Source organism: Fusarium solani (genome assembly GCF_023522795.1).
Source record: "Fusarium solani strain SB1 chromosome Unknown bctg00000008, whole genome shotgun sequence".
Taxonomy (NCBI): domain Eukaryota; kingdom Fungi; phylum Ascomycota; class Sordariomycetes; order Hypocreales; family Nectriaceae; genus Fusarium; species Fusarium solani.
The window spans coordinates 2,244,313-2,272,157 of NW_027072148.1; the positions used below are offsets into that span (position 1 = coordinate 2,244,313).

General features: G+C 54.5%; 12 protein-coding genes across 12 annotated transcripts; 8 read left to right on the plus strand and 4 right to left on the minus strand.

The window, feature by feature from the left end:
* Window positions 1-207: 207 nt before the first annotated feature.
* Window positions 208-1,853, plus strand: MRS44_012760 (uncharacterized protein; the record flags this gene model as incomplete). Its single annotated transcript, XM_046269365.2, has 4 exons — window positions 208-511; window positions 590-802; window positions 853-1,225; window positions 1,277-1,853. The coding sequence occupies 4 exons, from the start codon at window positions 208-210 to the stop codon at window positions 1,851-1,853; spliced, it is 1,467 nt and encodes a 488-aa protein (XP_046132775.2).
* Window positions 1,854-2,101: 248 nt separating this feature from the next.
* MRS44_012761 (mitochondrial 37S ribosomal protein uS13m) lies at window positions 2,102-2,588 on the minus strand (the record flags this gene model as incomplete). The annotated part of the gene is made up of 3 exons (XM_046269363.2): window positions 2,102-2,413; window positions 2,483-2,527; window positions 2,586-2,588. 3 exons carry the CDS (start codon window positions 2,586-2,588, stop codon window positions 2,102-2,104), a joined length of 360 nt encoding a protein of 119 aa, XP_046132774.1.
* A 548-nt stretch (window positions 2,589-3,136) lies between these two features.
* On the plus strand, window positions 3,137-4,121 carry MRS44_012762 (uncharacterized protein; the record flags this gene model as incomplete). Its single annotated transcript, XM_065618904.1, has 4 exons — window positions 3,137-3,461; window positions 3,519-3,645; window positions 3,707-3,858; window positions 3,991-4,121. The coding sequence occupies 4 exons, from the start codon at window positions 3,137-3,139 to the stop codon at window positions 4,119-4,121; spliced, it is 735 nt and encodes a 244-aa protein (XP_065474976.1).
* Window positions 4,122-4,508: 387 nt separating this feature from the next.
* Window positions 4,509-4,996, plus strand: MRS44_012763 (uncharacterized protein; the record flags this gene model as incomplete). The annotated part of the gene is made up of 2 exons (XM_046270924.2): window positions 4,509-4,694; window positions 4,799-4,996. The coding sequence occupies 2 exons, from the start codon at window positions 4,509-4,511 to the stop codon at window positions 4,994-4,996; spliced, it is 384 nt and encodes a 127-aa protein (XP_046132772.1).
* Window positions 4,997-5,409: 413 nt separating this feature from the next.
* On the minus strand, window positions 5,410-6,438 carry MRS44_012764 (uncharacterized protein; the record flags this gene model as incomplete). The annotated part of the gene is made up of 3 exons (XM_065618905.1): window positions 5,410-5,549; window positions 5,611-5,865; window positions 5,919-6,438. The coding sequence occupies 3 exons, from the start codon at window positions 6,436-6,438 to the stop codon at window positions 5,410-5,412; spliced, it is 915 nt and encodes a 304-aa protein (XP_065474977.1).
* Window positions 6,439-6,747: 309 nt separating this feature from the next.
* MRS44_012765 (uncharacterized protein) lies at window positions 6,748-7,454 on the plus strand (the record flags this gene model as incomplete). Its single annotated transcript, XM_046281108.2, has 2 exons — window positions 6,748-6,960; window positions 7,023-7,454. 2 exons carry the CDS (start codon window positions 6,748-6,750, stop codon window positions 7,452-7,454), a joined length of 645 nt encoding a protein of 214 aa, XP_046132770.2.
* Window positions 7,455-7,718: 264 nt separating this feature from the next.
* Window positions 7,719-8,413, minus strand: MRS44_012766 (uncharacterized protein; the record flags this gene model as incomplete). The annotated part of the gene is made up of 3 exons (XM_046281107.2): window positions 7,719-7,881; window positions 7,988-8,292; window positions 8,396-8,413. The coding sequence occupies 3 exons, from the start codon at window positions 8,411-8,413 to the stop codon at window positions 7,719-7,721; spliced, it is 486 nt and encodes a 161-aa protein (XP_046132769.2).
* Window positions 8,414-8,870: 457 nt separating this feature from the next.
* On the plus strand, window positions 8,871-10,256 carry MRS44_012767 (uncharacterized protein; the record flags this gene model as incomplete). The annotated part of the gene is made up of 2 exons (XM_046269362.2): window positions 8,871-9,114; window positions 9,175-10,256. The coding sequence occupies 2 exons, from the start codon at window positions 8,871-8,873 to the stop codon at window positions 10,254-10,256; spliced, it is 1,326 nt and encodes a 441-aa protein (XP_046132768.2).
* Window positions 10,257-11,951: 1,695 nt separating this feature from the next.
* Window positions 11,952-15,951, plus strand: MRS44_012768 (uncharacterized protein; the record flags this gene model as incomplete). Its single annotated transcript, XM_046269361.2, has 3 exons — window positions 11,952-12,659; window positions 12,741-15,789; window positions 15,848-15,951. 3 exons carry the CDS (start codon window positions 11,952-11,954, stop codon window positions 15,949-15,951), a joined length of 3,861 nt encoding a protein of 1,286 aa, XP_046132767.2.
* A 606-nt stretch (window positions 15,952-16,557) lies between these two features.
* On the minus strand, window positions 16,558-17,278 carry MRS44_012769 (uncharacterized protein; the record flags this gene model as incomplete). The annotated part of the gene is made up of 2 exons (XM_046269360.2): window positions 16,558-17,157; window positions 17,258-17,278. The coding sequence occupies 2 exons, from the start codon at window positions 17,276-17,278 to the stop codon at window positions 16,558-16,560; spliced, it is 621 nt and encodes a 206-aa protein (XP_046132766.1).
* A 6,665-nt stretch (window positions 17,279-23,943) lies between these two features.
* On the plus strand, window positions 23,944-24,527 carry MRS44_012770 (uncharacterized protein; the record flags this gene model as incomplete). Its single annotated transcript, XM_046281106.2, has 2 exons — window positions 23,944-24,023; window positions 24,080-24,527. 2 exons carry the CDS (start codon window positions 23,944-23,946, stop codon window positions 24,525-24,527), a joined length of 528 nt encoding a protein of 175 aa, XP_046132764.2.
* Window positions 24,528-25,974: 1,447 nt separating this feature from the next.
* On the plus strand, window positions 25,975-27,615 carry MRS44_012771 (uncharacterized protein; the record flags this gene model as incomplete). The annotated part of the gene is made up of 1 exon (XM_046269357.2): window positions 25,975-27,615. The coding sequence occupies one exon, from the start codon at window positions 25,975-25,977 to the stop codon at window positions 27,613-27,615; it is 1,641 nt and encodes a 546-aa protein (XP_046132763.2).
* Window positions 27,616-27,845: the final 230 nt, after the last annotated feature.

Below are 27,845 nucleotides of genomic sequence, written 5' to 3' on the forward strand. Positions count from 1 at the left end.
TCAAGTATTGCTCCATCACTAAAGGCGGACTTTAGATCGAGTTGCACACATTTGTCAGCGTGTTCCGTCTCATCCCTGTCTCGTATCTATCATCGTTCAAGACTCCAGATCCAACACACGACAACTCCATCTACCATATCGTTCATCTCCCACTATCGTCCATCCTTCGCGTATTTCTTCATTTTCATTTGCTCTTTTAACTTCATTATGGGTCGGCAAGAGCCCCTCCTTCCTTTTAACAAGACAAGACCATCTCGGACAAGGGGTCCGAGCAGGCCGGTCAAGGGAGGATTGCTCCAGCAGCTTCACAACCATCAGCATCATGAGCCTCCTGCGACACCAAAGTTGACGCCGCGGAAAGCTATACTGGCTATTTTCCTAGCGCTTCTTGGGCTCAGTTTATTGCATCGACCAGTCAGTAATCGTTACGGCGGAGTTCCTCGCTATGGCAACGGCCTAAGAACGCCCGAGGAGCGGGCTCGACATATTCTCACGACTACGCCATTGATTGGTAAGAAACAGGCACCCGATGCTACGAACCCTTTCCTATTGAATGTGTAGAAAGTAGCTGCTAACAGAACCCGACCAGATGGGCATGTCGACTTTCCCATGTTGATACGCTACTTCTATGGTAACCGCATCTACGAGGAGAACTTCACTCAGCCCTTTGTGGAAGGCGGCCTCCCTGGGCATGTAGACCTGCATCGTCTTCGCCAGGGCCAGAGTGGCGGTGCCTTCTGGAGTCTCTTCGCTCCTTGCCCAAAGAACGGCTCTGACTTTTCTGATGAGAATTATGCCTCCAGTAAGTTTGACTGTGTCCACGCTCACTCCCAAATGCTAATTTTCTCATAGGCGTTCAGTTCACCCTAGACCAGATTGATGTCATGACAAGGCTGCAGGCAGCCTATCCTGATCATTTCTCTCAAAAGGTTGACAGCTCCAACGCGTACGAGGCCTTCAAGCAGGGTAAACTGATCTCACCCCTCGGCATCGAAGGTTTGCATCAGATTGGCAACTCGGCGGCCAACCTTCGCAAGTTTCATGAGCTCGGCGTGCGCTACGCCACCTTGACTCACAACTGCCACAACAAGTTCGCCGATGCCGCTATCCTGGAGAACCCTACGCGCAAGGCTGAGCCTCTGTGGGGAGGTGTGAGTCCTCTAGGACGCCGTCTTATCCACGAGATGAACCGCATTGGCATGATTGTCGACATCTCTCACGTCAGGTTGGTTTGCCTTTTTCTGAGTCACAAGTGTTATTCTAATTAGTCGCTTAGTGAGGATACCATGTTGGATGTCCTGGGCAACGGCGATGACTGGGCTGGCTCCGAAGCCCCTGTGATCTTCTCCCACAGTTCGGCATGGAGCATCTGTCCTCATCCTCGAAACGTCAAGGACAACGTCCTTGAACTCGTCAAGAAGCGCAACTCCCTGGTCATGGTCAATATCGCCCCTGATTTCATCTCCTGCGTCGAGAGCGACAACCCCAATGGACTGCCCGACTTCTTCCCTCAGAACTCAACCATCGAACACGCAGCTCAGCACATCTTCTACATCGGGAACCTCATCGGCTTCGACCACGTCGGCATCGGTACTGACTTTGATGGCATTCCGAGCGTGCCCCGGGGTCTGGAGGACGTGACCAAGTACCCCGATCTTATCGCTGAGCTTCTGAAGCTGGGTGTCAGTAATGTCGATGCTGCCAAGGTTGTCGGTGGTAATCTCCTGCGAGTGTGGAAGGAAGTGGATGAGGTCGCTGCTCGCCTGCAGTCCAAGGGAGAGCTGCCTCTGGAGGATGTCTTGCCCGAGCTGAAGTTTTCAGACGTGCTCGAGGCTACTTTCGAGACCGTGTAGAGTACTTGTAGCGCCCAAAATATGGCGATCTAGGGTCTCATTTCATCTGATCGTACACTGTATATACAAGTCTTGTACAGCAAGGAGGTGTTCTTGCTCGCACTTCCTCCTGGAGGTTGACTTTCCCATTGATGGCCTTTCCAAATGCGCCGAGATAGGTCCTCATCATGTCGACAGTCCACCTCTTAATCAAATTCCAATTGACTATGCAGGTCATGACAAAATCGGCCAATCTGCACGTGAAATGCTTAACCCCTCCGCTCGACTCTGTTGAGCCTGTTGGCCGTTGTTGTCTGTGTCCTCGTCCTCTGGCCACGCACAGGCAGACCCATTGCGTGACGTCTACCACGGTAAGAGCCCATATCCTTTAGTCGTCGGATGTTCTCCTGCACCAGTCGTCGGGCGTCGGTTTCGATGGTCATTTGTGATAACTCGGCCGTGAGGGAGGTGACGGTCCTCGGTGCGAGGGAGCCCACCTTGGCGAGCTTGTGGATGGAGTACTTGGCCATGATGCGAGCAGAGGTCGTGGGCCCAAGAGCGTAAAACGACTCAAGGGCTTTCTATTCGGGGAGAGACGTTGGCGTGAGAATTGAGGCCGTCGGATCGCGGGAAGTAGGCTAGAAACTTACCTTGACCAGCTTCTGCTCGCCGAAGTTGACGCCTAGAATGAAGACCTAGATGAGTTGTTAGTATCTACCACTGTCATCCAAGAAGCAATTGGCGCAAACGTACCATTGTGACGGCTTGTCGTGGGTATCACAGTCGCATGCCTCGATCTCGGACCTGACGTGCAATTGGAAAAAGATGCACCATTCGGCGAAACCGGGGCTAATCCTCCGTGGTGGAGGGGTACGTACAGGTACTGGCGTTGGAGCAGGCGCTGGAACTCCAACAGCCGTGAACTGCAGCGTTCCAGCGGGCCGAGGTGAAGGAAAAAGACAATGCGGTGAGACAAGTAGACATAAAGACGTAATCATTTCAATTGCCAATCAATCAACAGACTGATCATATTTTAACATCAACCTGCTCTCTTACCGCATCTTTTTCACACCCTTGACGCTGATGAAACGCCCTGGAACTTGAGCTCCCCACTCCGGCCATTGCTGTCGACTCCCCGCCACTCGCATGCCCCCAATTGCGCCAGCTCCTCCCCCGGTCAAGTTGGTAAGCCATCTACGGTATAAGTGTCCCCTACTCCAGCTCCCCTCGTCCCCTTCCTCGCACCATCATCATCATCAACTTGTCAGCTGCTTCGCAAACAGTCGGCAACAAGACGATACGCAATGTTCAACCTTCGCCGCTTCTTCGCGTCGGCCCTCGTCTTTGGGCTCGGCCTCGTGCTGCTCGCCCAGACGGCCGAGGCTGCCAAGGGTCCCAAGATCACCCACAAGGTCTACTTCGACATCCAGCAGGGTGACCAGAACCTCGGTCGCATCGTCATGGGTCTCTACGGCAAGACTGTCCCCGAGACTGCTGAGAACTTCCGCGCTCTTGCCACTGGCGAGAAGGGATTCGGCTATGAGGGCTCCGTCTTCCACCGTGTCATCCCCAGCTTCATGATCCAGGGTGGTGACTTCACCAAGGGTGACGGAACTGGCGGCAAGTCGAGTATGTTTTGACACTCTCTGCAGCTTTCACAAGTCGATTGGCTAACATACCTTCCAGTCTATGGCGACCGCTTCAAGGACGAGAACTTCAAGCTCAAGCACTCCAAGAAGGGTCTCCTCTCCATGGCTAACGCTGGTCGCGACACCAACGGTTCCCAGTTCTTCATCACCACCGTCGTCACTTCGTAAGCGCTATTCTCTCTGCCGAATCCTCGAATCAGACAAAGACTAATAGGACGATCACAGGTGGCTCGATGGCAAGCACGTCGTCTTCGGCGAGGTCCTCGAGGGCTACGACGTCGTCGAGAAGATCGAGAAGACCAAGACCGGCGCAGGTGACCGACCCGTCGAGGCGGTCAAGATTCTCAAGAGCGGCGAGCTCGAGGTCCCCCCTGAAGGTATTCACGTCGAGCTCTAAAGAGACAACGCAACACGCAACGCCCCCCGCATTGTTCGTTGCCTTGTTCACATGCCCTCAATGCCGTTGGCCGGATGTGCTGATACGTAGCTCTTTCGCCCGCCTCGCATAGACCTCTTTGGCGCCGCCGAGTTCGCCCCGGAAGATGAAGGGTGGTCTACTCTGCAAAAGGCTGGCCTTTTTGCCCTCGTGGCAGGCGTCCTCCTCGTCGGTCTCCGTGCTGCCCGACGATCTCGATTTTAGGTAAATTAGACTTGTGTCGCAGCGACAAGACAATATAAGACCGGCGTATCTTGGAACCTTTACATATTTCGTCCCTACCAGTCCTTACCAATCTTGGCGGATAAATGTGTGATCTTGTTAAGCTTTATTCTTCATTCCAAGACAAACTTACTCGTACTCCCACAATTTCGCGTCCATGTAAAAGATGCTCATTGTAGTCGTTGCCAAGTTCTCCTGCTTGGCTGTCCGCGAAGCCAACACCCCTGTCACGTGGGGCTTACGACTCAACGCTCCCCCGCCATAGAAAAAAAAAGTTGTAAGTTCAAGACACAACAAATTGGAGCCTCACCATCCCGTCGACACTGTTTTACTGTGTACTCAATATCATTCATCTTGCTCTCCTGAAAAATGAAGGTCCTCAGTCTCAACTTCCTCACCTGCGCCGTCAAGGCCTGCAAGTCCTCGTCAGACTCATACCCCCTCCATCCCAAGGACGCCGAGCTCGTCCAGGATGAGATTGAGCTGAACCCCCAGATGCTTCTCAATGTGTTGCCCCGTCTAGACTGGGCTGCGCTCCGAGTAACGGCTTCAGAGGTGAGTTTTGCACACTAAACCGAAACAGGGGGAGAGAGTGAAACGATTGGGGGGCACTCTGTCGCATTGATGTTGGAAACGTTCCCTGACTTGTTGTGTTACAGCTTGGTTTCCCTCAACTCCCTGAGCAGGCCCCCACGGCCGAGGAGCTCCAGGCGGATGAGAAGACGCTCAAGGATCTGCATCACTTGCTCCTTGAGACACAAATGTCTGAGGGCAAGCTTGTGTGCGGAAACTGTGGGCACGAGTACGCCGTCAAGGAGGGCATCGCCAACTTCCTCCTGCCCAGTCACTTGGTGTAGATGCTTTTCTGGACAGCAAGCAACAAAGAGAGGGTTTTGAAAAAGAGGCATCAGCGAGGCCAATGACTACGGGATTACGCCATGATCATGAGGGAGACTATTCATGACGTACAGATGGGGGATGGATGCATAGACCAGGGACCGGAGTTTGGCGTTGAATTCTCTCTATTACAGCTCTCAAACAGCATTTGGGAAAAAAGCATTCGATAAAAATCCGAGGTCGAGGCCCGCGATTTGAATCCCCCGGTCCCTCCGTATCATGTCTACACTGGATGCTCGCAACATGCCGATAACTGATTCCTCCCGTCAAGTCGCACCAAACGAAACCCAAACTCCGTAATCTGATATACAAATACCGTGCCGCTTGCGGCAGTGATACTAACGACAGAATCCACTGATCAGGCGCAGGTGGCTTACTGCTGCTTCTTCTGGGCGGCGGGACCCATGTCCTTGTCAAAGGCGCCATAGGACACCTCGAGGCTGGCGAGGGCTCTCAAGCCAACGCCAAGGATGGAGAACAGGACAATGGCAGTGATAAGAGCCATGAAGATACCTAAGAATGGGGTCAGAACGATGTTTAAGACTATACTAGAATGCATTGATGTTGGACTCACCAGGAGTGAAGAACTGGTACTTCTGGAACAGAGGACGGTTGTCCCACTCGGTCTCGTTATCAGCTCGTCGCTGGAAACCATCCGTAACATCTCTCTTGACGTCCATGCGCACAGGCTCGACAAACTCGGACTCGTAGATGGTCTTCTCAGTGGAGGAAGCCGACTTCTTGAAAGGGCGAGGTGTGCCGACGAACAGGACGGTGTGGGATCCCTTCTCAATCAGGCTCTTGGCCTGCTGCCACAGATCGACGTTGTCTAAATTTCCATCAGCATGCGCTCTTATGGGATGGCATACAAAAGGCACTCACCACGGCGCTCCGGGTCATTGTCCAAGGACTTGAGCTCGACAGTCTGGAACACAGCATCCTTTCCTTGCTGAGAGCACGCCGTCGAGACATAATCTTCAATATCCTTCTTGTTGATCGACTCGCCCACAACCTCGGGGACGATGAATTTGCCATGGATATCCTTGCTCTCCATCTCGAGATGCAGGTAAGGCATGGTTTGCGGTCGGCGGAGGTCAGCAGCATTGACATCCTTGTGGATGACCAAGAGGTAGTTGTCGGTGGGACATGTCGAAAGGATATCGTTGACCTGTTCGATAGCCTGGGATCGCGTTTGGACTTGGTTGGAGCTCGGGGCGTCGGGGAACCTGAAATCATCATTATCGTTAGTAGGGAGCTCTTCAAGCTTGGAAACGGGACACGGGGGAATGATGGATGGCGCGTCATACTCGGAGGTGGAAAACATGACAAGGGGCCATGAGTCGGAGAAGGCGGTCGCGGAGCCGGCGAGCGCCAGCGCGCTGGTGAGAATTTGGAGACGCATCGCTGATGGTGTTGCTGGATCTTAGACGTCGTGTCTGCCTGTCAATTCCAGCTTGTGATGGGATACTGCCAGACATGGGAGAGCTGATGCAGCAACGGCCACCTTACGTAACCGCCTCGGCACCTGCATCACCCCGTTTTGTGCACACCTCGGTGAAGGACCCTTGTAAAGCCAGAGCCACCTCGAAAGTTTGCGACTGGTAGTGGATTTTCCAGATGCTGCAGACCAATCATCCAACCAAACAGTCCATTCGATATTGCTCTTGTTGACTCGACAGCTTCAGGGCTTGTCGAAAGAGCTAATTCAACCATGTTCGCTAAGCCAAGACCCAAGAAGAGCCTTCTACCGCCCCCATCGAAGAAGCGAAAATCGACATCCGCCGTCGAAGAAGTCAGTTTTGACAACGATGCGCGCCATGAATACCTGACGGGATTCCACAAGCGAAAGCAGCAGCGGATTAAGAATGCCCAGGAGGAGGCTGCCAAGAGGGCTCGCCAAGAAAAGATTGAGATGCGGAAGCAGGTACGTCTAGCTGGCAATCCTTACAATGGATGCCCGTGATGGATCCTAACCTGTGCTACTAGATCCGAGAGGAACGCCGCCGCGAGGTCGAACAGCACGTGGAAACTGTGAACCGAATGCTACAGGAGTCAGAAGCCGCCGGAGCGATCGAGCAGGGGTCGGACGACGCCTCTGACGAGTGGGACGGCTTTCCTGATCAACCCAACCTCGACATTGTGGACCACGAGGAAGAGTACATTGACGAGGATCGTTACACGACGGTTACCGTTGAGTCTGTATCGGTGACAAGAGATGGGCTGCATAAACCAAAGGTCGACGAAAGCGAGGACGAGGACGACAACAAGGAAGAGGCCAAGGACACACCCGACAGCAAAGCGGCAAAGTCACGACAGGAGAAGCCAAAGAAGAAAAAGAAGAAGTTCCGCTATGAGTCCAAATTCGATAGAGAGTTGACGAGCATCAAGCACAGGATCAAGAACAAAAGGAGGGAATAAATAAGGTCTCTAGCCGAGGAAAAGGGAGCAACCGGAGGACCACGAGGACAAGCATTTACAAAGATACCCTTGAGAAAAGCCAGCTTCAACCAGCTAGTAGAAACGTAATATGCGGCAGCTGCTCCATTCGCTCATCTGGCAACACTTTGAAAACCATACAACCAAGACAACCGCCGGGCGGGTAGGCCACAGACACAGCTGTCCCGGGACATGCTCACAACCATATCTTGCATCCGGCACCTATGTATCGAGGTCGAGAGTCGCTTAGATGTTGCCAATCTCGTTCTGGAGGTCCTCCAGGTCCTTCTGGAGAGCAGCGTACTTCTTGGACATCTCCTCGTACTTGGTCTCCCACTGGTCACGCTCGTTCTCGAGGGCTTGCACCTTGCGCTCAAAGTGTCCAGCCTTGACGTCGGTCTGTCGGAGCCTAAAAGGGGGTAGATTGTTAGCGTACAGCCATCCAACAGGGTCCGAAATTGAAGGTGTCCGAAATGGCGGTGGGGAGGGACAGCTCGCCAAAAGGGCTGACGTACTTCTCGTTGGCCTCACGGAGCGTCTTGTCGGCATCCTCGGCCTCCTCCTCGAGGAGCTGCAGCCTTCGCTGGAGAGTCTCGTTCTGGGTGCCGTGCTGCTGGCCCTCATCGGCGGCCTTCTTGAAGTCCTTGACGGCGTTCTCGAGCTTCTCGACCTCACCCTCGAGCAGGTTGTTCTTGTGCTGCAGCGAGGTGATTTCCTGCTCCTTGGACAGGTTCTCCTGCTCGAGCACCTTGACCTTGGCCTTAAGTTCCTCGACCTGGGAAGTGGCCTCGTCGGCCTCCAGGCGGAGCTGGTTCATTTTCTATCCACCATCGCCATATTAGCATGGGGCGACGATAGTTTACCCCTCCACAGTGGCCTTGGGGAATTATGGCGGGGTAGCAGAGGGAGCTTGGGTGACAAACCTCCTTGATGCGGTCCATTTCGATGAGCTGGGGCGGTTTCGATTCGGGCGAAGAAAAGGGAGGAGGAAGCCTGGTGATGGAGTCAAAAAGCGCGTTGTTCGGGTGTAAGATGAAGTGGTCAAGATTCAGGAAAGGGGAGAAGTGATGCCCCTCTATAACTGCCTTCTAGGCGGTGGATGCCGCGATACGTACCTAGGTAGCGAGCCCAGCCTCATTGGTTTGTGGCGGTCACTGGCCTGTGGCGCTCACATGCCTGCGCCTTCCAATTTTAGGTTGCAGCATACGGTTGCCCGGCCAGCCACCACCGGCCAACAAAACATCCTGGCATTAGACCCAGCTGCCTGGGGGAAAGGGGCCTATTTCCTGCCCAACTAATCACCTCTTGAATTGCAACAGATGACGAAGACACCATCAGCCTAGCTGCCTACTCCAAAAGAAACATTTTCGAATATTTGGTTCGTTCATTGTAGCCATCATGTTGGCGGCGCATCGCGACCAAGAGAACCTGGTTCACAGCCAGCAAGTTCCCACCAAGCAGCAACACAAGACCCCGGGCGCCCGATACCCCAAGACGCCATCTCGGTTTGCTCAGCACGATGAGAACGCGCCCACCGCTTTTACCGGCAAGACTGTGCTTGGAGGAGCAAAGACCTTCCTTGGAAATGATAAGACTCTAACCAAGGGCCATGGGGCTCAACAGGCCATGGTGACTCCCATGGGTATGGGCATATTTACAAAGAAAACAAAGACCAATTGGCTAATTGAAAACACTTCAACAGGAACTCGAAGCAGAGCTCCCCTTGGCAACAAAACCACCAATGCCAAAGCTAAGAATGGGCAGGCGGGCGGCGTCAAGGACATTGTCAAAGAGATCGAGAAGACGCAGCTCAAGCCAACAGCTCAGAAGCCCAAACTCCGACCAGTCGACCTGGCACCGCTCGAGATCAGAGTGAAGGAAGAACGAAAGGCGATTGAGCAAGAGGAAGAGGAGCCTGAATACGCTCCACCAAAGCCCAAGGACTTGCCTTATGAATCTGATGTCTTTCCCAAGGACCTCCTGACTCTTGAGGGCCTCAAGAAGGAGAACCTTCTCAAGGGTTATTATCAACATTTCTACAACCCTATAGATGATCAGGGTGTTTCTCGCCAGGACAGGGAATTCGAAGCGGCCTTGAAAAAGGTGGCAACCAAGGCCGAGGAAAGAAACAAGCAGGAGATTGATGCCCTCACTTGGAACATCGACGATCTTTCGGATACTGAGGACCATGCCAAACCAGCGGTAACCAAGAACGCAGCCGCCGCGGTTTCGGGCCAAAAAAGAACGGGCATTCGATCCAAGCAACCTTCCAGCCTTGCCTCGAGACGCGCTGCGTCGGCACTGTCGATTCACTCAGACACTAGCAGCAACACCCAGGTCCCGACTGTCGCACGAACGACGAAGGCTAGGAAGCCTCTCAGCTCCCTGATTCAGGGCAGAAAGACCACTCGTGCCGTCGCTCCTACGAAGGCCTCGCATGCCGATAGCGCCACTGCACAGGCTGCCTCAAGAACTACCATCGGCTACAACCGAGGCCGATCTGCCTCATCCATGATTCAAGCCCAATCTCGTGGAGCTGGTACGACAGTCAGGCCTCAGCGTTCGGTCAAGCCCGTGGAGACACTCGACTCCATCCAGTCTGATGCGACGATCACACCGGCTCGCCTTCGCCAGGCGGTGTTGAAGAAGCAAGAGAGCCAGCCTCGCCCTCAGTTCATGTCCATCTTCGATGAGGACAGCGAAGGCGACGACCTCGGGCCATTGAGCCAACCTCTGGTGCTTTCCGACGACGAAGACGAGTTTGAATTGAAGCTGAACTTTTGAGATTGAGAGCGGAACAGTCTGTACGATTAGGGAATATGCGGCGTTGGGAAGGGATCTCGTCAGTGCTTGACGCTCAGTTCATGTGAAGGCGTTTGGGGTATTCTTTATGAATAGGTCTCTGGGTCGCTTGACTTGGAGACGAAAAGCCGGGACCTTTGTGATTCTGGACAGATACAGTTGGCGAGTGCCAATATGAATGACTTTGATTGATGACAGGTGTCGTTTGGTGTGTTGTCAAAATAGAATTTGTTTTCCAAACAGCCCAGAGCATCATTTCGCCGAGGTGTTGTTGACTGGCTGCCTACTTAGGTAGGTACCTGAGTAAACAGACAAGCGATCCCCAGTTCCTTGGTACTCCACTATGATGACATCGGAGTGACTGATCATGAGGAACCAAACAAACAAAAGGGCTCGATAAATGCCAATTTTGGACTATTCTTTCGTCTGTTTTAAGCTGGCGTTCCCTGTTTGAACCCGATCTTCACAACCAATATGAGGAGCACTCTCGTTTCCAGTGTGTCAGGCCTGGCCCCCTTTGTGGACTCTGGAATGCTTGGACAAAGAGGTGGCTATGTGTTTGATGCATGATGACTGGCTCCCCATGGTGGATGAAAAATGCCGGGATGGCCCACTAGCATAATAGCTCGGCTACGTTGAATTCCAGGGGTTGTCAATTTTAAGATGGCCGTGGGATCTTGAAAGCGATATTTCCCTATTTTTCGAGAAATGATGGGCCATTCAAAGCATGGTACCACGTAGAGTTGTGGCAGGCATGGAAGGTAGGCGCTATTTGAGGACCCCATGGGTTCTTTCCACTGTCATGCCAGTGTGAAGCCCAGAAATGGGTAATAAAGCAAACGTCACATGCTCTGTTGGACAAAGGAGGAGACTCTAGTTCGTTTGTCCCCCATCGGCGTGTGGCTGTTTGCACCATCTCATGCAGTCAAAGAAAGCGGGCAAGTGATCTGATGCGCATCGGAAGCTGGACGCCACGTTTGTCGGGGGAGGCGCGGTAGCGGGACTTGGGACGCGTTAATGAGCACAACCTTGCCCCGTCAACCGTGTATTTTCCTGCCGACCCTCTCCAATCAGCGACAGCACAAGTCGCTCAAGCCACCCAAGATCAATCACAGTGTGGCTGGTGGGACCTTCATTACCGCTCTGTCCAGAGGCTCCTGCTCCTGCATCCCTGAACCAAAAGTCAAAGCCCAGAACCAGCCAGGCCCAGTCAATCGTCAACTTTCTTGGTCGTCAGCCATTTTTTTCCTCCTCCCGCAACCAATTCTCCTCGTCTTGCTCCACGACTTGGACATTGATACCGACCATCGCAATCGACACTGCTACGCGCTTCGCTTCCTCTTCTCGACAAGGCGTCGGACCTTCTGGCCCTGGCGACTTTTTTCTCCTTACCGCCGCAGGACCTTGCTTGCTGTGCTGCGCTGGTGGATGACGCCGCTCCGCCGCCCTCTGCCACACTTCCACCTGCAACGTCGCTCGGTCGCGTGAAGGCTCCTCCTGCGCCCTAATTCTGCCCGCCTCTTCGCTCCTGCGCTCACAACCACCCGTCTGGAATCGCCTCAGAGAACCTACCAGCGTGGAAATAGCCCCTCCACAGTGCCGTGTGTACCAGACGCTTCAACGCTGGGTATATCATGGTCGGAGCACGGGGGGAGATAGGAAGAGCGCATCGTCACGATGACTCGCCCGCCAGGCGCGAGCTTCGCGCAGTTCTTCCCGACGGCTCCAAAGGTAAAGGCTCAGGCTCAGAGTCGCGCAGATCGAGAGCGGGATCGCGACCGCCCCAAGACGACGTCGTCGTCGGCGTCCATCAACGGCGGCGCCTCCGACCCGACGCCAGCGTCCGCTGGGTTTGATGCCCACGCGAATGCTTCAACCCAACCCGCCCCTGGCCCCAACGGCCATATTGCCGTGTCGGATTCCCTTCTCGCTCACCCTGACGACAACGGATCCCCCCTCGCAGACATCCCCAGCACCGTCGACTCGGCTAGCTCCTACAGCAGCGCCGCCTCGTCCATCTTCAGCACGTCCGCCCGGCACGGTGCCGCGGCGACTGCCACTTCGTCCCGCCTCCCCACCTCGAGCCTCACTCCCATCGCATCCAAAGATTCGCCATCCAACTCGTCGGCTACGGCCCCAACAAAGCCAGACATGTCGGCATCCCTGGCCGCCGATCGGGCCGCGAGACAATCCTCTCATAATTCCCCGGCCGTTGGTCCCAATGGCTCGATATCAGACGGACCCCTCGCCATTGAGCGCCCTCCGGCTCGAGATCCCATGCCCTCCGTCAAGGGCCTCAAGTGCACCTATGATCCGCTCCTCGATCGAGTACACAATAAGAGCGTCAGCAGAAACGCCAAACCGACCTATAAAGAGTTCGGTCGGGTACGTACAATTATATATTTTTCTCCCTTCGGGGGGGCGTCATCTGTGGTGAAGAGACTCATGGCTAATGAAACTGGTTAGGACGATGACGCCCCCCCAACAGATCCTCGGCTGTCCAAGCCTGGGGGTCGTCTGGGTTATATCAACACCGACTACTATCTCCCCAAGGCGCGCCTCCGGCCAGCGCCTGAGAACATCAAGCCTTACCCCTACGACCCCAAGACCTCCATTGGCCCTGGTCCACCGACTCAGATCGTCGTGACGAGGTATAATCCGCTGGTTCCTTTTAGCAAGGTGACAGCCATCTTTGCCACCTTTGGCGAGATCGCCGAGAGTAGCAACAAGATGCACCCAGAGACTGGTAGCTACCTCGGCTTCGCAACCATCCGTTACCGCGATTCGAAGCGCCCCGACCGACCCCGTGTTTCCGCCATCGATGCTGCTCGCCGAGCTGTGCGAACTCGTGGCATCAAAGTCGATGCTGACGTCGTGCGTGTTGACTATGATCCTGAAGGGCGTAGGAGTCGACGAATGCTTGAAGAGCATCTCAGGAGGGAAAAGGAAAGGATGGAGAAGAAGGAGAAAGAGAGGCTTGCTCAAGCAGCCCAGGCACCTCCGATCGGTCCAAAATCCACACCAGCGTCGAGCTTCACAAGACCTCCCCCCACCGCTCCCAAGGGGCCAGCAGCTCAGAGACCTGCTGGTGCGCCCAGCACCCCGCAGCCGACGACAACTCCAGTCCAGCCCAAGGGCCATGCTGCGGTCGAGGTCAAGAATCTGGCCCCCCAACTTACAGACGAACCATACATCTACATCGCAGGCGAGAGTGTCCCCGTTCTGACAAGCATCGTACCGCACATGAAGAAGCGGCTAAAGAATTACGGATTCGAAGACATTCGCCTCGACAAGTCTGGATACTACATCGTCTTTCGCAACTCTTTTACTGGCAAGTCTGAAGCTGAAAGATGTTTTCGTGCTGTTAATCACACCGAATTCTTCAACTATGACATGACCATGCAGCTCTGCCTCCCTCGACCTCGTCGGTCAGATGAGTCCCCCGAGCGTCACCGCCGGGCCAGCGCGAGCCCTGATCGGAAACCTCGCGCTGAGACAGGGCAGCGCGATGAGAGAGACAGGCGGCGAAGAGAGGAGGAGGCAGACCTCGAAGAAGAGAAAAAGCAGAGGGCTAAGAACTTCGACCCGGTGATTGAGGCTGTGGAGGTTGTCCGTCGTGAGATGACTGAGCATCTCATTCGACACATCCGTACCAAGGTCGCCGCGCCTTTTCTCTCCGAATTCCTGGATCCTGCCAACCACGTCGCTAAGCGACGAAAGCTGAACATTGAACACCCCGACGATATCGAGGAGATACCGAGCATCGAGGACGGCAATGATAGCTCACGCGTGGGAACCCCCAACTCACGGGCCGATCCCATCGAGCGGCGAACCGGCCGCCTGGAACCCAAGGCCTTGCCGAGAATTCGGAAGACAAAGGTCAAGGGCCAGGCCCAGCGGAGCGCCTTTATTGATCCCTTCGCACGTCAACGACCTCCTGTTGCTCGGAATGCCTTCCGTTCCCTCCATCACCGTCTGCGGAGCTTGGATAGTGACGTTGAGTCCGATGACGACACCGATACTCGGGCGCTCCTCGCTCGCGAGACTGAGGAGCCCGAATCCCGTCCTCGCAGTCGCATGAGCACCGATGACGAAGCTTCCAAGGATGACTTTGCCTCTTGGGGACCTGGGGAAGACGACTCGATGACGGAGGCCAGCTTCCACATAACAGATCCGTTGATCTCCAGAAAGCGTAAGCTCGATGCCTCCGTAGAAACCGCCTTCAAGCGCCAAAAGAAGTCTGATGAGGAACTTTTCGGCGTCAAGCTCGGACAGCTTGGCACAGGCTTCGTCACTCGGGAAGATTCTGTGGACATTATCCCGGAGCCGGAAACCGGTGACGACCTTGAGAGCAGAGTATCACGGTCTGAAACTCCTGCCTCGGTGATTGGAAAGACGCTCAAGAAGAAGCCTGCCAAGGCGAAGAAGAAGACCAAGAAAGCTGTGTTTGAGGAACGTGAGGCCTTGAAGCGCCAAGCCGAGACGGATTCTCAGCGTGGTGATGAGGAAGAAGTCGTGGAAGCGCCCAAGGCGGAGCCCAAGGTTGAAGAGAAGCCGCCTGCTGCAGAGCCGGTTCCAGAGCCAGTTCCAGAGCCAGTTGTGGAGAAGTATGATGAGAAGCTCCTGTCGACGGAACCCCTGACACCAGCCCTGGTATTACCTGACGGCTTCAAGCCAGATTTGTCCCTCTTCCAAGGACTGGCCCTTGGTGTGAACGACAAGCCCGATGTTGCAAAGCTCTCCAAGAGATTTGCGGTCAAGGACATTGGCGACCCCGAGCTGTGGCTGTGGAAGCGTAATCGCATTAGGGAGCTTAACTCAACCCAGGGCACACTCGAGAAACCAGTGTCGATCGAGGGCTACTATGTCCCCAACCCGACTGGCTGCGCACGTACCGAAGGCGTCAAGAAGATCCTCAACTCTGAAAAGTCCAAGTACTTGCCTCACCACATCAAGGTGCAGAAGGCCCGACAAGAGCGCGAGGCGCGCTTCAAGAAGTCAGGCAAGGACGCGGCGGCTGCAGCGGCAGAGGCGGCCAAGCTCGCGGCCGAGAAGCTCATCGCCAAGGGCAACTCGCGAGCGAACCGTGCTACTAACCGGCGCTACGTCGCAGACCTGAACGATCAGAAGAAGACTCTGGGTCAAGACTCGGACGTGTTCAAGTTCAACCAGCTTAAGAAGCGCAAGAAGCCCGTCAAGTTTGCCCGCTCGGCCATCCACAACTGGGGGCTCTACGCCATGGAGAACATTGCCAAGGACGACATGATCATCGAGTACGTCGGCGAGGAGGTGCGGCAGCAGATTGCCGAGATTCGCGAGAATCGCTATCTTAAGAGTGGCATCGGCAGCAGCTACCTGTTCCGCATCGACGAGAACACCGTCATCGACGCTACCAAGAAGGGCGGCATCGCCCGTTTCATCAACCACAGCTGCATGCCCAACTGCACCGCCAAGATCATCAAGGTCGAGGGAAGCAAGCGCATCGTCATCTACGCGTTGCGCGACATCGCTATGAGTACGTCCTCCAGTTTCCACATCCCCTATAGAATCTCTGCTAACACTATTGCCTACAGACGAAGAGTTGACCTACGACTACAAGTTCGAGCGTGAAATCGGCAGCCTCGACCGTATTCCCTGTCTCTGCGGCACGGCGGCATGCAAGGGCTTCCTCAACTGATGGATTGATTGATTGATTGATTGATACTATAATACATTTCTCTTTTTTCAACAGCCGAAAAAGGGGTTGGGCTCTCTGTTTTACTAGGTACACCAAAGGCGAGAAGGGGGGGGCATTCATCAAACGTTCAGGGGGCCTCCAAGGGGCGTTCAACAGGCCATTACCATGACTTTTTTTTCCTTTTCCTCTCCTCTTCTAATCGGCTGGAACAAGGGTCGTCTGGTTGCCATTCTCCTGTATATACCAACCAGCCCAACATGATAGACACGGAGTTTGCGGCAACTCTACCAAAATGAAGTTCAGCGTCGACGCTACCTATCCATCCACACTTGACACATCTCTATAACTTAAGTCCTCGAGTATGTAATGACAGCAATGGCAAAACAGAGCTGGAGTGTAGGTACTGGTTCCCTAACTCTCTCCATGTTGTGTACAAAACCCTTTCTCTGCCGTATTATCCTGATCCCCCTCCACGTCTTCTCCTATCAAGACAGCTCGGTAGATTCGAAGCCAGATTTGCCCCTCCCTCTAGTTGGCGTCATATTGTAGATGTCGTGTGTGCGTGCTTCTCGTTCTTGTTCGCGCCGTGTTCGTTCTATATTGGTTTTAGTCTTGTTCTTTCTTGACCCTGACTCGTCGGTCGCCGACGTCTGGAGGAGCTCTAGGTCCAAGCATCCAGTCTTGCATGGCAAGCCACTCGCTCCAGTTTGATTCGGCTGCCTGTATCTCCTCCTCAGTGACGTTTTGTAAAGGCCTCAAGAAGGGAACTGTCTGCCCGTCCGCCATGTCGTACTGGGACTTGACTTTGAGCCAGTTGTCACTCTTTGCGGCAAATAAGTAGTTTCTACGTTCGCTCTCGTGGACAGGCCCGATTCCCTGCAGCCAGTCATCGCCAAAGAAGCCATGAAGAACAGCAGGAGAGTCGAAACCGGTCACTACAAGACGGCGAATGTAGGGGATCAGGGTAACTGGGGTCCTCTGCAAGCCCAGAGGAATAGTACCGGAGGCTGATGCCGATGGACCTGGTCCGGAGCGAGTAGGTGTCACAGGAGGAGAGTTTCCCTTCTGGAAGGGCAAGAGGATGTTGACACAAGCGGCCACAGTCTGGACGGGAGCGCTGTACTGGGCATGGTCGATGAAGTAGCGGAGGCAGGACTGGAATTGGGGATACCACTCGAAGATGTCAAACTGTGACTCTTGAAAGGGCTGTATCGGCAGGTTAGTTTAGGTAGGACTAGCTCTGAGACTGGACAAGCCAAGGGACGGTCCAAGAGCCAGCAAGCGGGGTTAAGGATAGACCACGTACGCTTTGGAATTGCATGGACATGATGGCTGACGGTAGTGGGCTCAGAATAGGGCTAAGGCATCCAACATGCTCTCCGTCACAGTTCTCAGTGACCTCGAATCAAGAGCACTTGTGGAAAAGGTGGTGTAGAGCAGAAGGGGTGTCTCTCATGGCAAAGCCACCCAAAGTAAGAACAAATGGACAGACACTTGGCAAGTGTTCAAGATTGGAGCCGCACAGTCAGGGAAAGGTGAGGAGCTGAGCTGCGGATAAGTACTCGGCACCGTTGAGACAGGCCCGGCCCAGTACGGGGTACGGGATCAGCAGGGAGGTTGCAGGCCTCGCAGTCAGTGACTGCAGCGAGCGCTGCGACTGCGGCGTCAGCGGTGAAAGCAACGGGCAAGGAGAGGGCGACGGTGATGGGGCGCGCAGCTGAGAGCGGTTGCAAGCGCTGTACTAGTGATTGGTCGGGGGCGAGCTGCCGGGCCAGAGTCGAGTGGATTGTAGATGGATCCCAGTGTAAGTCAATTCGTAAGGAGGACGTAAAGGCGCGGAATGGTTGGTGTAGTTGGCTGTCCGTATTAAACCCAGCCAAGCAGCAGGACGAATCTCGACCCAAGGAGACCCCTGCCTGGACCTGGACCTGTCTGCAAGATGGAGTATGTATGTAAGGAGACAGACAGGGTTAGGCTGGCAAAGATATTTCTGGAACGTGACCAGCCAAGAATGCAGCGATGTGTATGAAGCCTTGGTTGGGCAGTGCTGAGATGAAGATGGAGTAGGTGACGAGGGTTGGTGCGTATTCTATCCAAGATATTGGTGTTGGCGAGAGATAGAGGATGCTTGTGTAAGATGACTGAGAATGGAAAGATAGAGCGACGGGACTGAAGGCGGATCCAAGCCTGGGAAGGCGCAAGAGGGTTGGTGGTTGCCAAGGACGATGTTGCCTCTATCAGCAACGGGATCTAATGCAGGAAGGTGCCTCGAGAGGAGCGGTAAACGGGCAGGTGGCGAGAAAGAGTGTCTGGGGTTTCGGCAGGTATTATACTTGGATGAGGTTGAGCGTTGACATTGGCCGAGGGAAGGGACCTAGATGTCGTCGGTAGGTAAGTAGCAAGGCAGACAGCCTGGTAAGGTTGAGGTTGTGTTAGGTAGCCCAGCTCTTGCCTTTCTTTTCTCACTCGGTCTCTCCCTCCCGAACCTAGAACCTACTCGGACCTGACGTCCCTAGGCAGGTACGTAACCAACTCTGACCTGCCCCAACACGCTACTATTGAACCTGGACCCTTCTTTCCTTCTTCCTGTCTCCCTTTTCCCTGTATGGGCAGCCGGCCGAATCACGAGTTCTCGAGGGAAAGTGACAAGTGATAGCCAGAGGTGAGACTAGCTTCCATTTTCCTCCTCCTGACCCTCGTCCATTCTTCTTCAGCACCCCAGGCATGTCTGTCATATCATCCATCCATGGACGGTCCAGGTCCAGGTCCATCATCAACTGCCGGCTAAACCCGCCGATTCGATACCCTTCCCCTGGGGCAGACCCACGTTCGCGCCGGCGCCCACCCTCACGCCCATGCCCAGCTACGGTGGCACAGGTACAGCCCACACCCCCTCGTCGTCCGGGTCCGCTTCGAATATCTGCTGTATGTAGGTATATACGGTACGGAGCACGGGGGATGGATAGTGTCCGCTCACCTCACCTCCTCGAGAGGACCCTTGGGGCTGCACAAACCTGTCATCCATTACATGTCGGCCTGCGGCAGCCTTGCGTCGCCACACACTCGTCGTGGATGCAGCATGGCAAGGGTCCTCACTCAGGTCTCGGCTACCGACCCAGTCTGTCAGTACAGCAACCTCCCACGGCCTCTCACCCGGGCGATCGTCTCCCGCGGACGGGAGAGCTACGTCTACTCTGTATACAAATGAGTCCCTGGAAATCCTGCGTCCGCGCGCGTACGGAAGCATGTCATGACTGCCGAGGTGAGGCTTCAATCCCTGTTAAGACAAGCGGCGTTCCCGTCCGCTTGAATAGTTTGGTGGCTGGCCCATGGTTCTTTATCCCTCGACTCGACGGCTGCGCCAAAAGCCCATCACCTTGCAGCCCGGGAAGGGAACCACAAGTATAGCACGCGCGGTATATCCTCGTGCAGGCATTCATTCACTGTTGCGCATGCATTCTTGTGGTGCCGTACCGTGGGCTTGGGTCCCCGCCCCGATCTCTATCAGCCTGCGACCAACCACGAAATCGACGTCAGAGCCCGCCAAATTTAATTATTACTCAACAAAGGCAAACCCAGGCTGAGCACCGTCCAACAGACCCTGGTCAAGCTCAAGACACGCAACGGGGACGCGGAAAGAGGCTTGTCACTCGCTAGTCATCTTTAACTAGGGCCCAGAGCTGAGGCGTAGCAGGGGGTTGATCTCCAGGTGATCTGGTTGGCCAGTGGCCAGATCTAAATGCCCGTTCGAGATAGACGAGCTTTTTGCCTCCTCGAGGGCCATTATCAAGTGCTCTCTCACAGCCCAGAGACGGCAGAAATGCACTCAGTTACCTCAGCAGCGTCAGCAGCGTCAGCAGCGTCAGCCCGGGGCGCTCCCGGTGTCAGTTGACTCGAGCGGAGTAGGATCAATCGTCAATAATTTCTTGGCCAGCGGTTAACACGACTCGCGCCCACCGCAGCGGTCCTCGGCAAACCATTGTCCTCGACGGGACCGAGATGAGCTGCCCCTATTCCCGCGTCGCCCATCACGGCTCAGGTTTGCTATCGCAAGTCATGAATGGCACACAGCTACATAAAAGCAGGGATTTCAGCCAGCAGCAAGGATACACATATCGGAACAAGAAAAAGCAATGGAAAAAAGCAAGTCAGCGACGATGTCACACTCGTCCCCGATGGACCCGGTCGATTGGAAATCGACCTGTTCCCTCCAGCCAGCACCCACCTACATGTACATACCTACTGTACAGCTTTAGGTGCTGCAGCTGCAATGATATGACTGGCGACTTGAGCGGGACAACGAACCGAGTGAAACGAACTGTTGGTCAACACCGATGGTGGCCAACAAGGACCCTTTGAACTTCAGGCCATCAAGGATGGAATGGCGATGATACACTGCGCGGGTGACAAGCCCCATTCAGCAACAATGACGATGCATCGTCTGTGGGGCGTGGGCTCAGCTCTCTGCCACTGTGCTCGAGAAAAGATACTCCTTGCCTCGGTTGTATTCATCGACTGCTCATCATTGACGTTAGTCGGGGATCATTTGTTGCCAAAACGAATATGTTCCAGGCGCTGTCCTAGTAGTTTAGCTGGGCTTCTCGACTCCAGCAGGTCAGACAAGATTTCGCGTCCATTGACGCCAGGAATAGGGGAATTGGACTCACCAGCCTGTCGACGACAGCTCAAGGATCAAAGAAAAATCTGCTTGATGTCAGCCGGCCCCTTGATGGCTTTTTCGCCACTAGCTGGTCCACTCGAATCGTGCAAGTGGGCATCCATGCTTGGCTCTCGGGAGTCTTTTGTCTTCCAGACTCGGGCATATTGACATTCTGGATAGAAGCGTATATCGCACCAGCCACACTACTAGACAGTACTCTCAGTCGGCTCTCTTTGGAGCTCCAGCGATCAGATATCTACCAGCTGGGTGTGTGCGACAATGGCCGCTGAACCGCCGCGGACATGTCAAGACGAGAGCCCTACGGTACCAGGGGATCTGAGGATTGGGCGCCGCGCAGCCCTGCTGATTGGCGGCAGCCCCCTGGAGTTCCCAGTGTGGTCCCAGTGTGATTGAAGGCGCCCAACAAGTGCTGGGAGAGACTTGAGGTGGGATCTACGACTAGCTCCGCAGGTGTGGCGGCACGGTTACCATCCCTTCGGACTCCATCGACGTGCCCATCGAACAGGGGCCGGCGCCAGATGAACGCGCCAGCACGCTACCCGGGCCGCTGTCCAATGCCCTCGTGCTATCTGGGTAGTTGGATCACGGGTGACGCACTTTTCAGCTGCGTCTAGCACCGCCAGATCTTGGTTGAAAAAGCAACAAGCCTGCCATGTCCCCACGCCCCCGAGACAGACAGATCGGTGTCGACCATAGTGCCGGCCCCGGGAGGGGTTGCAAGGGTTGGATGTGTTATTTCCAAACTCATGAGGACGTACTGGTACTCGTTTGGCACAACCCTATGGCGACTGCGGCATGTATCTCGAGAAGCTGCTCTGCTCCGGGTCTGTCGGTTCCCTGCCAACGGCCAAGCAATTCTGTTTGCAAGGAGAGACCCATATTCGCCCGGTTGGCATATCAATCAATGGATAGAGGCTAAAGGATTCCAATATGCTCGACCCTTGCAACCAGGACGCAGTCGAAAGCGTCAGGAAGCGGCGCGATGCAGTCTATCCGCCATGTTAGCGCAGCAGGCGCCACCACCATGCGGTTTGGTTGAGCGGCAGCGAGCTGTCTGGGCCGCCAACCGAGGCTCCTTGATGCATGCGCGGCGTGGACATGGTCCAGTAGGCAAGGCAAGTCTGGGTGTTTCGCATAATGATTACGGAACGGAACCCAAGGAGCCTTGGCCACGAGGTTCGACTGCGGGTTTGAGTTTTGAGGCTCCAACCCAAACCAAACCCAACCCTGGGCCTGGACCCAGCTGAAAGCTGCAGGGTGGCATGGCAGGGGAGCAGTGTGTCGACGGATGGACATGAGGAGTTGCAGGTGTCGTTTGGCGAATCATGAGCTTATGCTTTCAGATCCGGTGTGGCAACCAGATGCGACCTGTCAACTTGGCCGAATGAAAGTTTGACAAGCTCCCTTGCAGGGTGGTGGACGAGTTTGACACTCGATCGGGATAATGGTTGCGATGCTGGAACACGATCAACTCGATCGACTATCCAATCTGGTTCAGTTGGGAGCCGTAGCAACACCAAGCTCACCAGCGTTCTCGCTGACCGGTCAGTGACGGGGCCACATGACGATGCGACAAAGACTTACTGGGGAATATGCGACTGCTCCTTGGAGATTGGGTGGAGGATAAGGGAGTCGGGCCCCTTGCAAGGCTGTCTCAAACGTACACTCGGAAAGAGAAGATGCCGACGACTTTGAACTTGACTAATGTTGTTCATTTCGACGCACCATGTCGTCTCCTACATAGCATGGCGAGGCGAAGCGGGTCGAGTCGATGGCCAAGGAAAGGAGATGGTATTAATGGCGATGCTGCCAAATGCAAATTGACCCGACGATCTCACTCGGTGAGGGATGGGCTCCAGATAAACATAGCACGGTTCCGGAAGCCCAACCAAAGGACTAGAGAGGAAAGAGGAAAGACGAGGCGGATAGGAACCACGACAGCCAAGCCACGAAGCGTCACAGGACAGAGGCAGCCTTGAGGGTGTATAGGGCGTGTCCATCGGATGTCATGCCAAGCCAGGCTGCGATGTGGTTGTCAAATACGACATCGGGAAGTTTCCATGTCAAAACAAAAGGTGGTTCCCAGGACCCTGGGAATGTCAGTCTGATGACGGTGACGTTCTGCGGTGTGCTGGATCGAGGGCACGCTGGATCTCTTGTGCTACCCCAGACGAGACCAGGCCAGCAGTCTCATCTCGTCACAGCGAACCCGACGGTTACACTGACGATCCCCAGGGTGTTGTTGGGCGCTAGCTCGTGGGCTCAAGCCTCCAGGGGGCACAGCAGAGGTGAAGCGTGTAAGGCTGGCGACATGGCATGGCATAAAACGAACCAGGGGCAGACTCGACAGGACAGGACACGACCAATGGGTATATTTCGATGGCCGTTTCCAACGCCACAGGTGGCCATCTCTCAAACTGGCAAACGCGCCCGCGTCCTGGCTTCCGATGCAAAGACGCCAAGACCAGGGCTTTTGGTTTTGTGTGACACGAGAGAAGAGATGGATGTTTGGGGGTGGCTGCTCTGTTGCCGTTATTGTCTTCGACATGCACATTCAGCCATGTTGAATCGGCAGCGACTTCGGGGCCGAAAATTTACGGACTTTTTATTATGACGCGTCAGATCAGATCAGATCCATGGAGAAGAAGGAAGCCATCAATGATGAAGACTTTGGATGAGGCGTTGACGCTTGCCTTGCCGCCCTTGGCCTTGTGCTACCTACGTACGGCACAGTGTGGCCACCGTCTTCTCCCTCCCAATCAAGAATTCCTGGGGCAGAGGCAGGTTTCCTGGTTCATCGACGCCGAGCTCCATCATGGCTACGTGATGCTATGCAAGGGGACAGGCAAGTTGGAATCTTGGACATTCGATGGTGCGAGGTGAATTCCCCTGTCGTCTAGTTGACTCTTGCCTCTTGCCTCTACCCTTTCCTAACTTGGGAGACTCACCAAGAAAGGGTAGACACATTGATAGGCGGACTGGGCTATGTCATATTTGTGAATAACAGAGCTGGCAAGCAGATGCACATGGTATGCAGGAGTCACGGTCACTCAGCAAGCTGTGTTGTGTTAAGCCAACAGACAGAAGCTTTATGGACAATATTCATTCATCCTGCGAGTGCCTTTCCTATCAGCTCCTTGGCTCGGTCACTGTGGTTCATCTCGAGGGCTAGTTGATGTCCCTTACCTCCCCTCCCCGCCGAGTACGCCCGGGGCCTCGAGCTTATCGACGCTGCCCACGCCGAGGACCCGAGGTCAGCTTCAGGACCCGATGGAACCACTCTTCCCTACGAACTTGACTATGCTCGCAAGATGACCAAGTGGCTCGCTCTCCGATCCCCATCCGCTAGCCCTGTGCTCCAGCTCGCCTGTCGGGCTCAGCACTTCAGGAGGTTTGTGCCTTGTCCCAACTCGCCATGGCTTCATGAGACTCACCAAATCCTCATAGATGGGAGATCCCTCGAAGCAGCTATCCCATGACCCGTCCGGGTTATCTCACTTGGCGCGCAAAGCTCAAGGCCCAGGCCGCCGTCCAAGTTGCCGAGTTGCTGGCTTCACCGGAAATCCAACCCCCGATCCCTGAGGAGGATCGAGCCCGTGTGGCCGCCCTGATCCGGAAAGAGGATCTCAAGTCTGACGAGGAAACTCAGGTCCTCGAGGATGTAGCCTGTCTGGTCTTCCTTGATGACCAGTTTGACGACTTTGAGAGCAAGTCGGACCTCAACGAAGACAAGATGGTTAACATTCTTCGCAAGACCTGGGGAAAGATGGGCGAAAAGGAGTCGGGCATTGTGTCAGTACTTGAACTCCTTATGGAGTCTCGAATTGGGTCCTCGGAACCTAAACGCGTGTTTGATAGAATGAGTGGTGTTTCGAAAGATGGAGGCAGAAGATAGGTAGTGCGAGTCAAGCGATATCCTGATGTTGAGCGAGTTGCGGGATGAGTCAGCGAAAATGGCGACGGCCCCATTGGGCCGTGATCAAACTAAGGTCTATCGCGAGAATAATATACTTGATCTGGACGTGGTTATTACCTTGAGGAGATTACTATTCTTTAAGTCCAAATTCTGTGACTTGTGGTGTTGTTTTGGGACTTGAATGCCGTTGTTGTCTTGAAACCATTGTTCTCTGGACTGTGCCCAAGACTCTCTTTGACTCCCTGAGAAGGAGAGTGGCATCGTGAACAATAGCTATTGCTGTTGACGGTAATGGATTGTGTTTTGCTCCACAGTGAATCACTGTTGATTCTTGGTGGTCCAAGGTGTCGAGGCGGCGGAGGAGTAGAGTGTCACTTGGTCAACTAGAGCGACAACAAGAAGCACCACGAGATCGCATCAACAACTCGTAGGTGATCTGAACAATGGCTAAGAAGTATTTGATACCTCTAGATAAATATCTAATTGTTGGTTGTTCTGTTACATAATCCTTTCGTGTTGAGCACAACTCTCAGTTGTGTATACATCAACTCTGCCCGCCTTGTTTACTAGCTCTGCCAACTGCCCGGCACCCGCACTCAGAGTCCAGGTAGAAGACGACTGCAGTGACGGCCCTGAAACTGCTCGACGGCCGTATGCTGCAGCCTTGAGATGCCTCAAAAATCTCGACTCTCTCCAACCTCTTCTCTTCCTCTTCCTTCTCCTACACACAACACAACCCTTTCCAGCATCTCGAGATCTTGGGGGTTATTTCTTGCCTTTGCTTCTTGATCACGAGCATCTCCTTCATCGCTTGGATCGTCGCGATATTCTTCGTCTCTTGAATCGCTTTGGAGCCACAACCTTCCAGGCTTCCGGGCCTATCTGCCCGTTTACCCAAGAAACCTTCCCTCTTCTTCTCCTCCCCGAAGCATCTTCCTTCACTTTCGAGGCGTCGTCATCGCGCTCCCGTCTTCTCTGATACCGCGACCGAGCATTAGACGTTGATGCTTCCCATCTACCCTTGAACCCCATCCCGAAGACGCTTCTTCTCTTCTACGAAGCATCCTTCATCCATCACCACAAGGGTCGCTCCGGAGATCCATCGCCTTCTGTCGCGCTCGAGCCTTTGGTGCTTCCGAACCCTCTTCTATCATTCGCCTTTCTTCGCCCCAAGCTGAGAGTCTTCTGTACTCGTCATCATCCTACCTCCTCCACACGAAGGTCAGGGCACATAACCATCAAGACCATCGACTATCGCGTTTGATATCCATCACCTATTGCCGTGCTCAAGTCTTCAGTATTGTCGGGCCCAACGATCAATCTTCCTTCATCTCAATACGAGACATACTTCCTCGCTCATCATCACTCCTCTCCCCAACCCAAGACGCGCAACCAACAGCATACTTGAACGGCTTGTTCTTTCATCATGCGTCGTATGCGTCGTGGTAAACGTCCGGCGCCCTTGACGCCGCGAAGCTTCCATGTAGCTATCGCCGAAGCCGTCAGAGGCTACGATCCCGCTGCACCAGGACCATCCGAGGGTCAGGGGGCTTCAGCTGTCCAGCCTCCTTACGAACTGCATGGAACGCCAGTCGTTAACCCGCCTCTTGTTCAGGCACCTTACGAGCTTGACGGGGCTCCTATCGACCCTTCTTCTCAAAACGGAAGCACTTGTGTCAAGGGATGTGACAAGAAGTGTCCCAAGAACAAGTGTGTAAAGGCTACACGTCGTACAGTCTCTTTCAGAGACGACAGTTCTACCCAGGCCGAGACCAGCGAGTCCGAGGCGCAAACCAGCGAAGGCAGCAGCAAGGCGCCTTCCGAGGCCAAGAAGAACAACAGCAACAAATCCTCCAATGAAAACTCCGCCGAGGAAGAGTCTGAATCACAGACTGGTGAGGCCTCAGCTTCAGAGGCAGAGGCAAGCTCGGCCAATGAGGACCCGGGCTGGACGATCTCACAGGACTGCCTCCTTCGCGGGATGAAGGAGGGCGACTCACCACTCCCCTGGACCGAGATCGCGACCGCTCTGGGAAAAACAAAGACGGAGGTGGCTGATCGCTGGAACCTCATCAAGGACCTTACAACAAAGGAAGATCCCGAGGTTTCTTCTCCCGACGATACCACGGATTCAGATGATGACACCAGCGGTGATGCCGATGATGAATCCGAGAGTGACACTGACCAAGAGTCGGACGAAGAAGAAGAAGAAGAAGAAGACGAGGAAGACGAGGAAGAAGCCGAAATCGAAGATTCCGACGATGATGACACCAGCGGCGATGCTGAGGAAGACTCCGATGTTGACTACGACGACTCTGATGATGACAACGAAGAAGAGTACGAAGAAGCCAACACCAAGGGCAAGGGAAAGAGTCCCATCCACAACAAGTGGCACACCGGTATCCGCAACGAAAAGGTTGCCGCCGAGAACAAGAAGGCAAAGGCCAACGCAAAGGTCAAGGCCGCTCAACAGGATGACCACTCCTCATCCGGTGAAGATGCTTCCTCCGAGTCTTCAGATTTCGAGTCCAGCAGCTCCGATTCCCAAGTCATCATCGGTGATTCCGACAAGCGCGCCGACATGCGCTATCTCCAGGACCGCGTGTACAAGTTGCTCTACCCGCCAGAGATTCACCCCGAACCTGACGAGAACTTCTGTAAGAAGGACTGCGAGCTGCTCGGATCTATTGACAGCAAATATAAGAAGAACCGCTGGTTGGAAATGCAGGCCAACTTCTTCAACGTCACAGGTCGCCTGATCCCTCTGGAGTTGATCCGTGCCAAGTGTGAGCGCGCTGAGGCCGAACGTGCTGAGAAGGAGGCCAGACGTGCCAAGAGGGCCGCTGAGCGTGAGAAGGAAGACCGCGAAAAGGTCAAGGAGTGGATCCAGGACGTTCCTGGTGAGGGTGACTCCAACGATTCTGGTGAGCTCGAGGAGGAAGAGGACTCTGGGGAGTCTGGCGAGGAGTCTGGTGAAGAATCCGGTCAAGTGTCTGATGAGGATTCTGAGGAGGATTCTGAAGAAGACTCTGACGACTCTGATGACTCTTCGGATTCCGAGTCTTGAGCAGGACCAGAGTGAGCCCACGAGTATCTTGTTGCGTGAGTGTTGCTCACAATTCAAAAAAGATCATGACGATCTAGGGAATAACCAGGTAGTGGTGTTGTTGTTGCGAGTCTCATAGAGAGAGACCCGGTCAAGGCAAAGGTCGAGTGCGATGATGAGTCGAGGTTGGTCGAGGAGAGTTGGACCATGTCGAGATTTTACCTCTAGAGTTGTTCCCGGATTGGATTGGG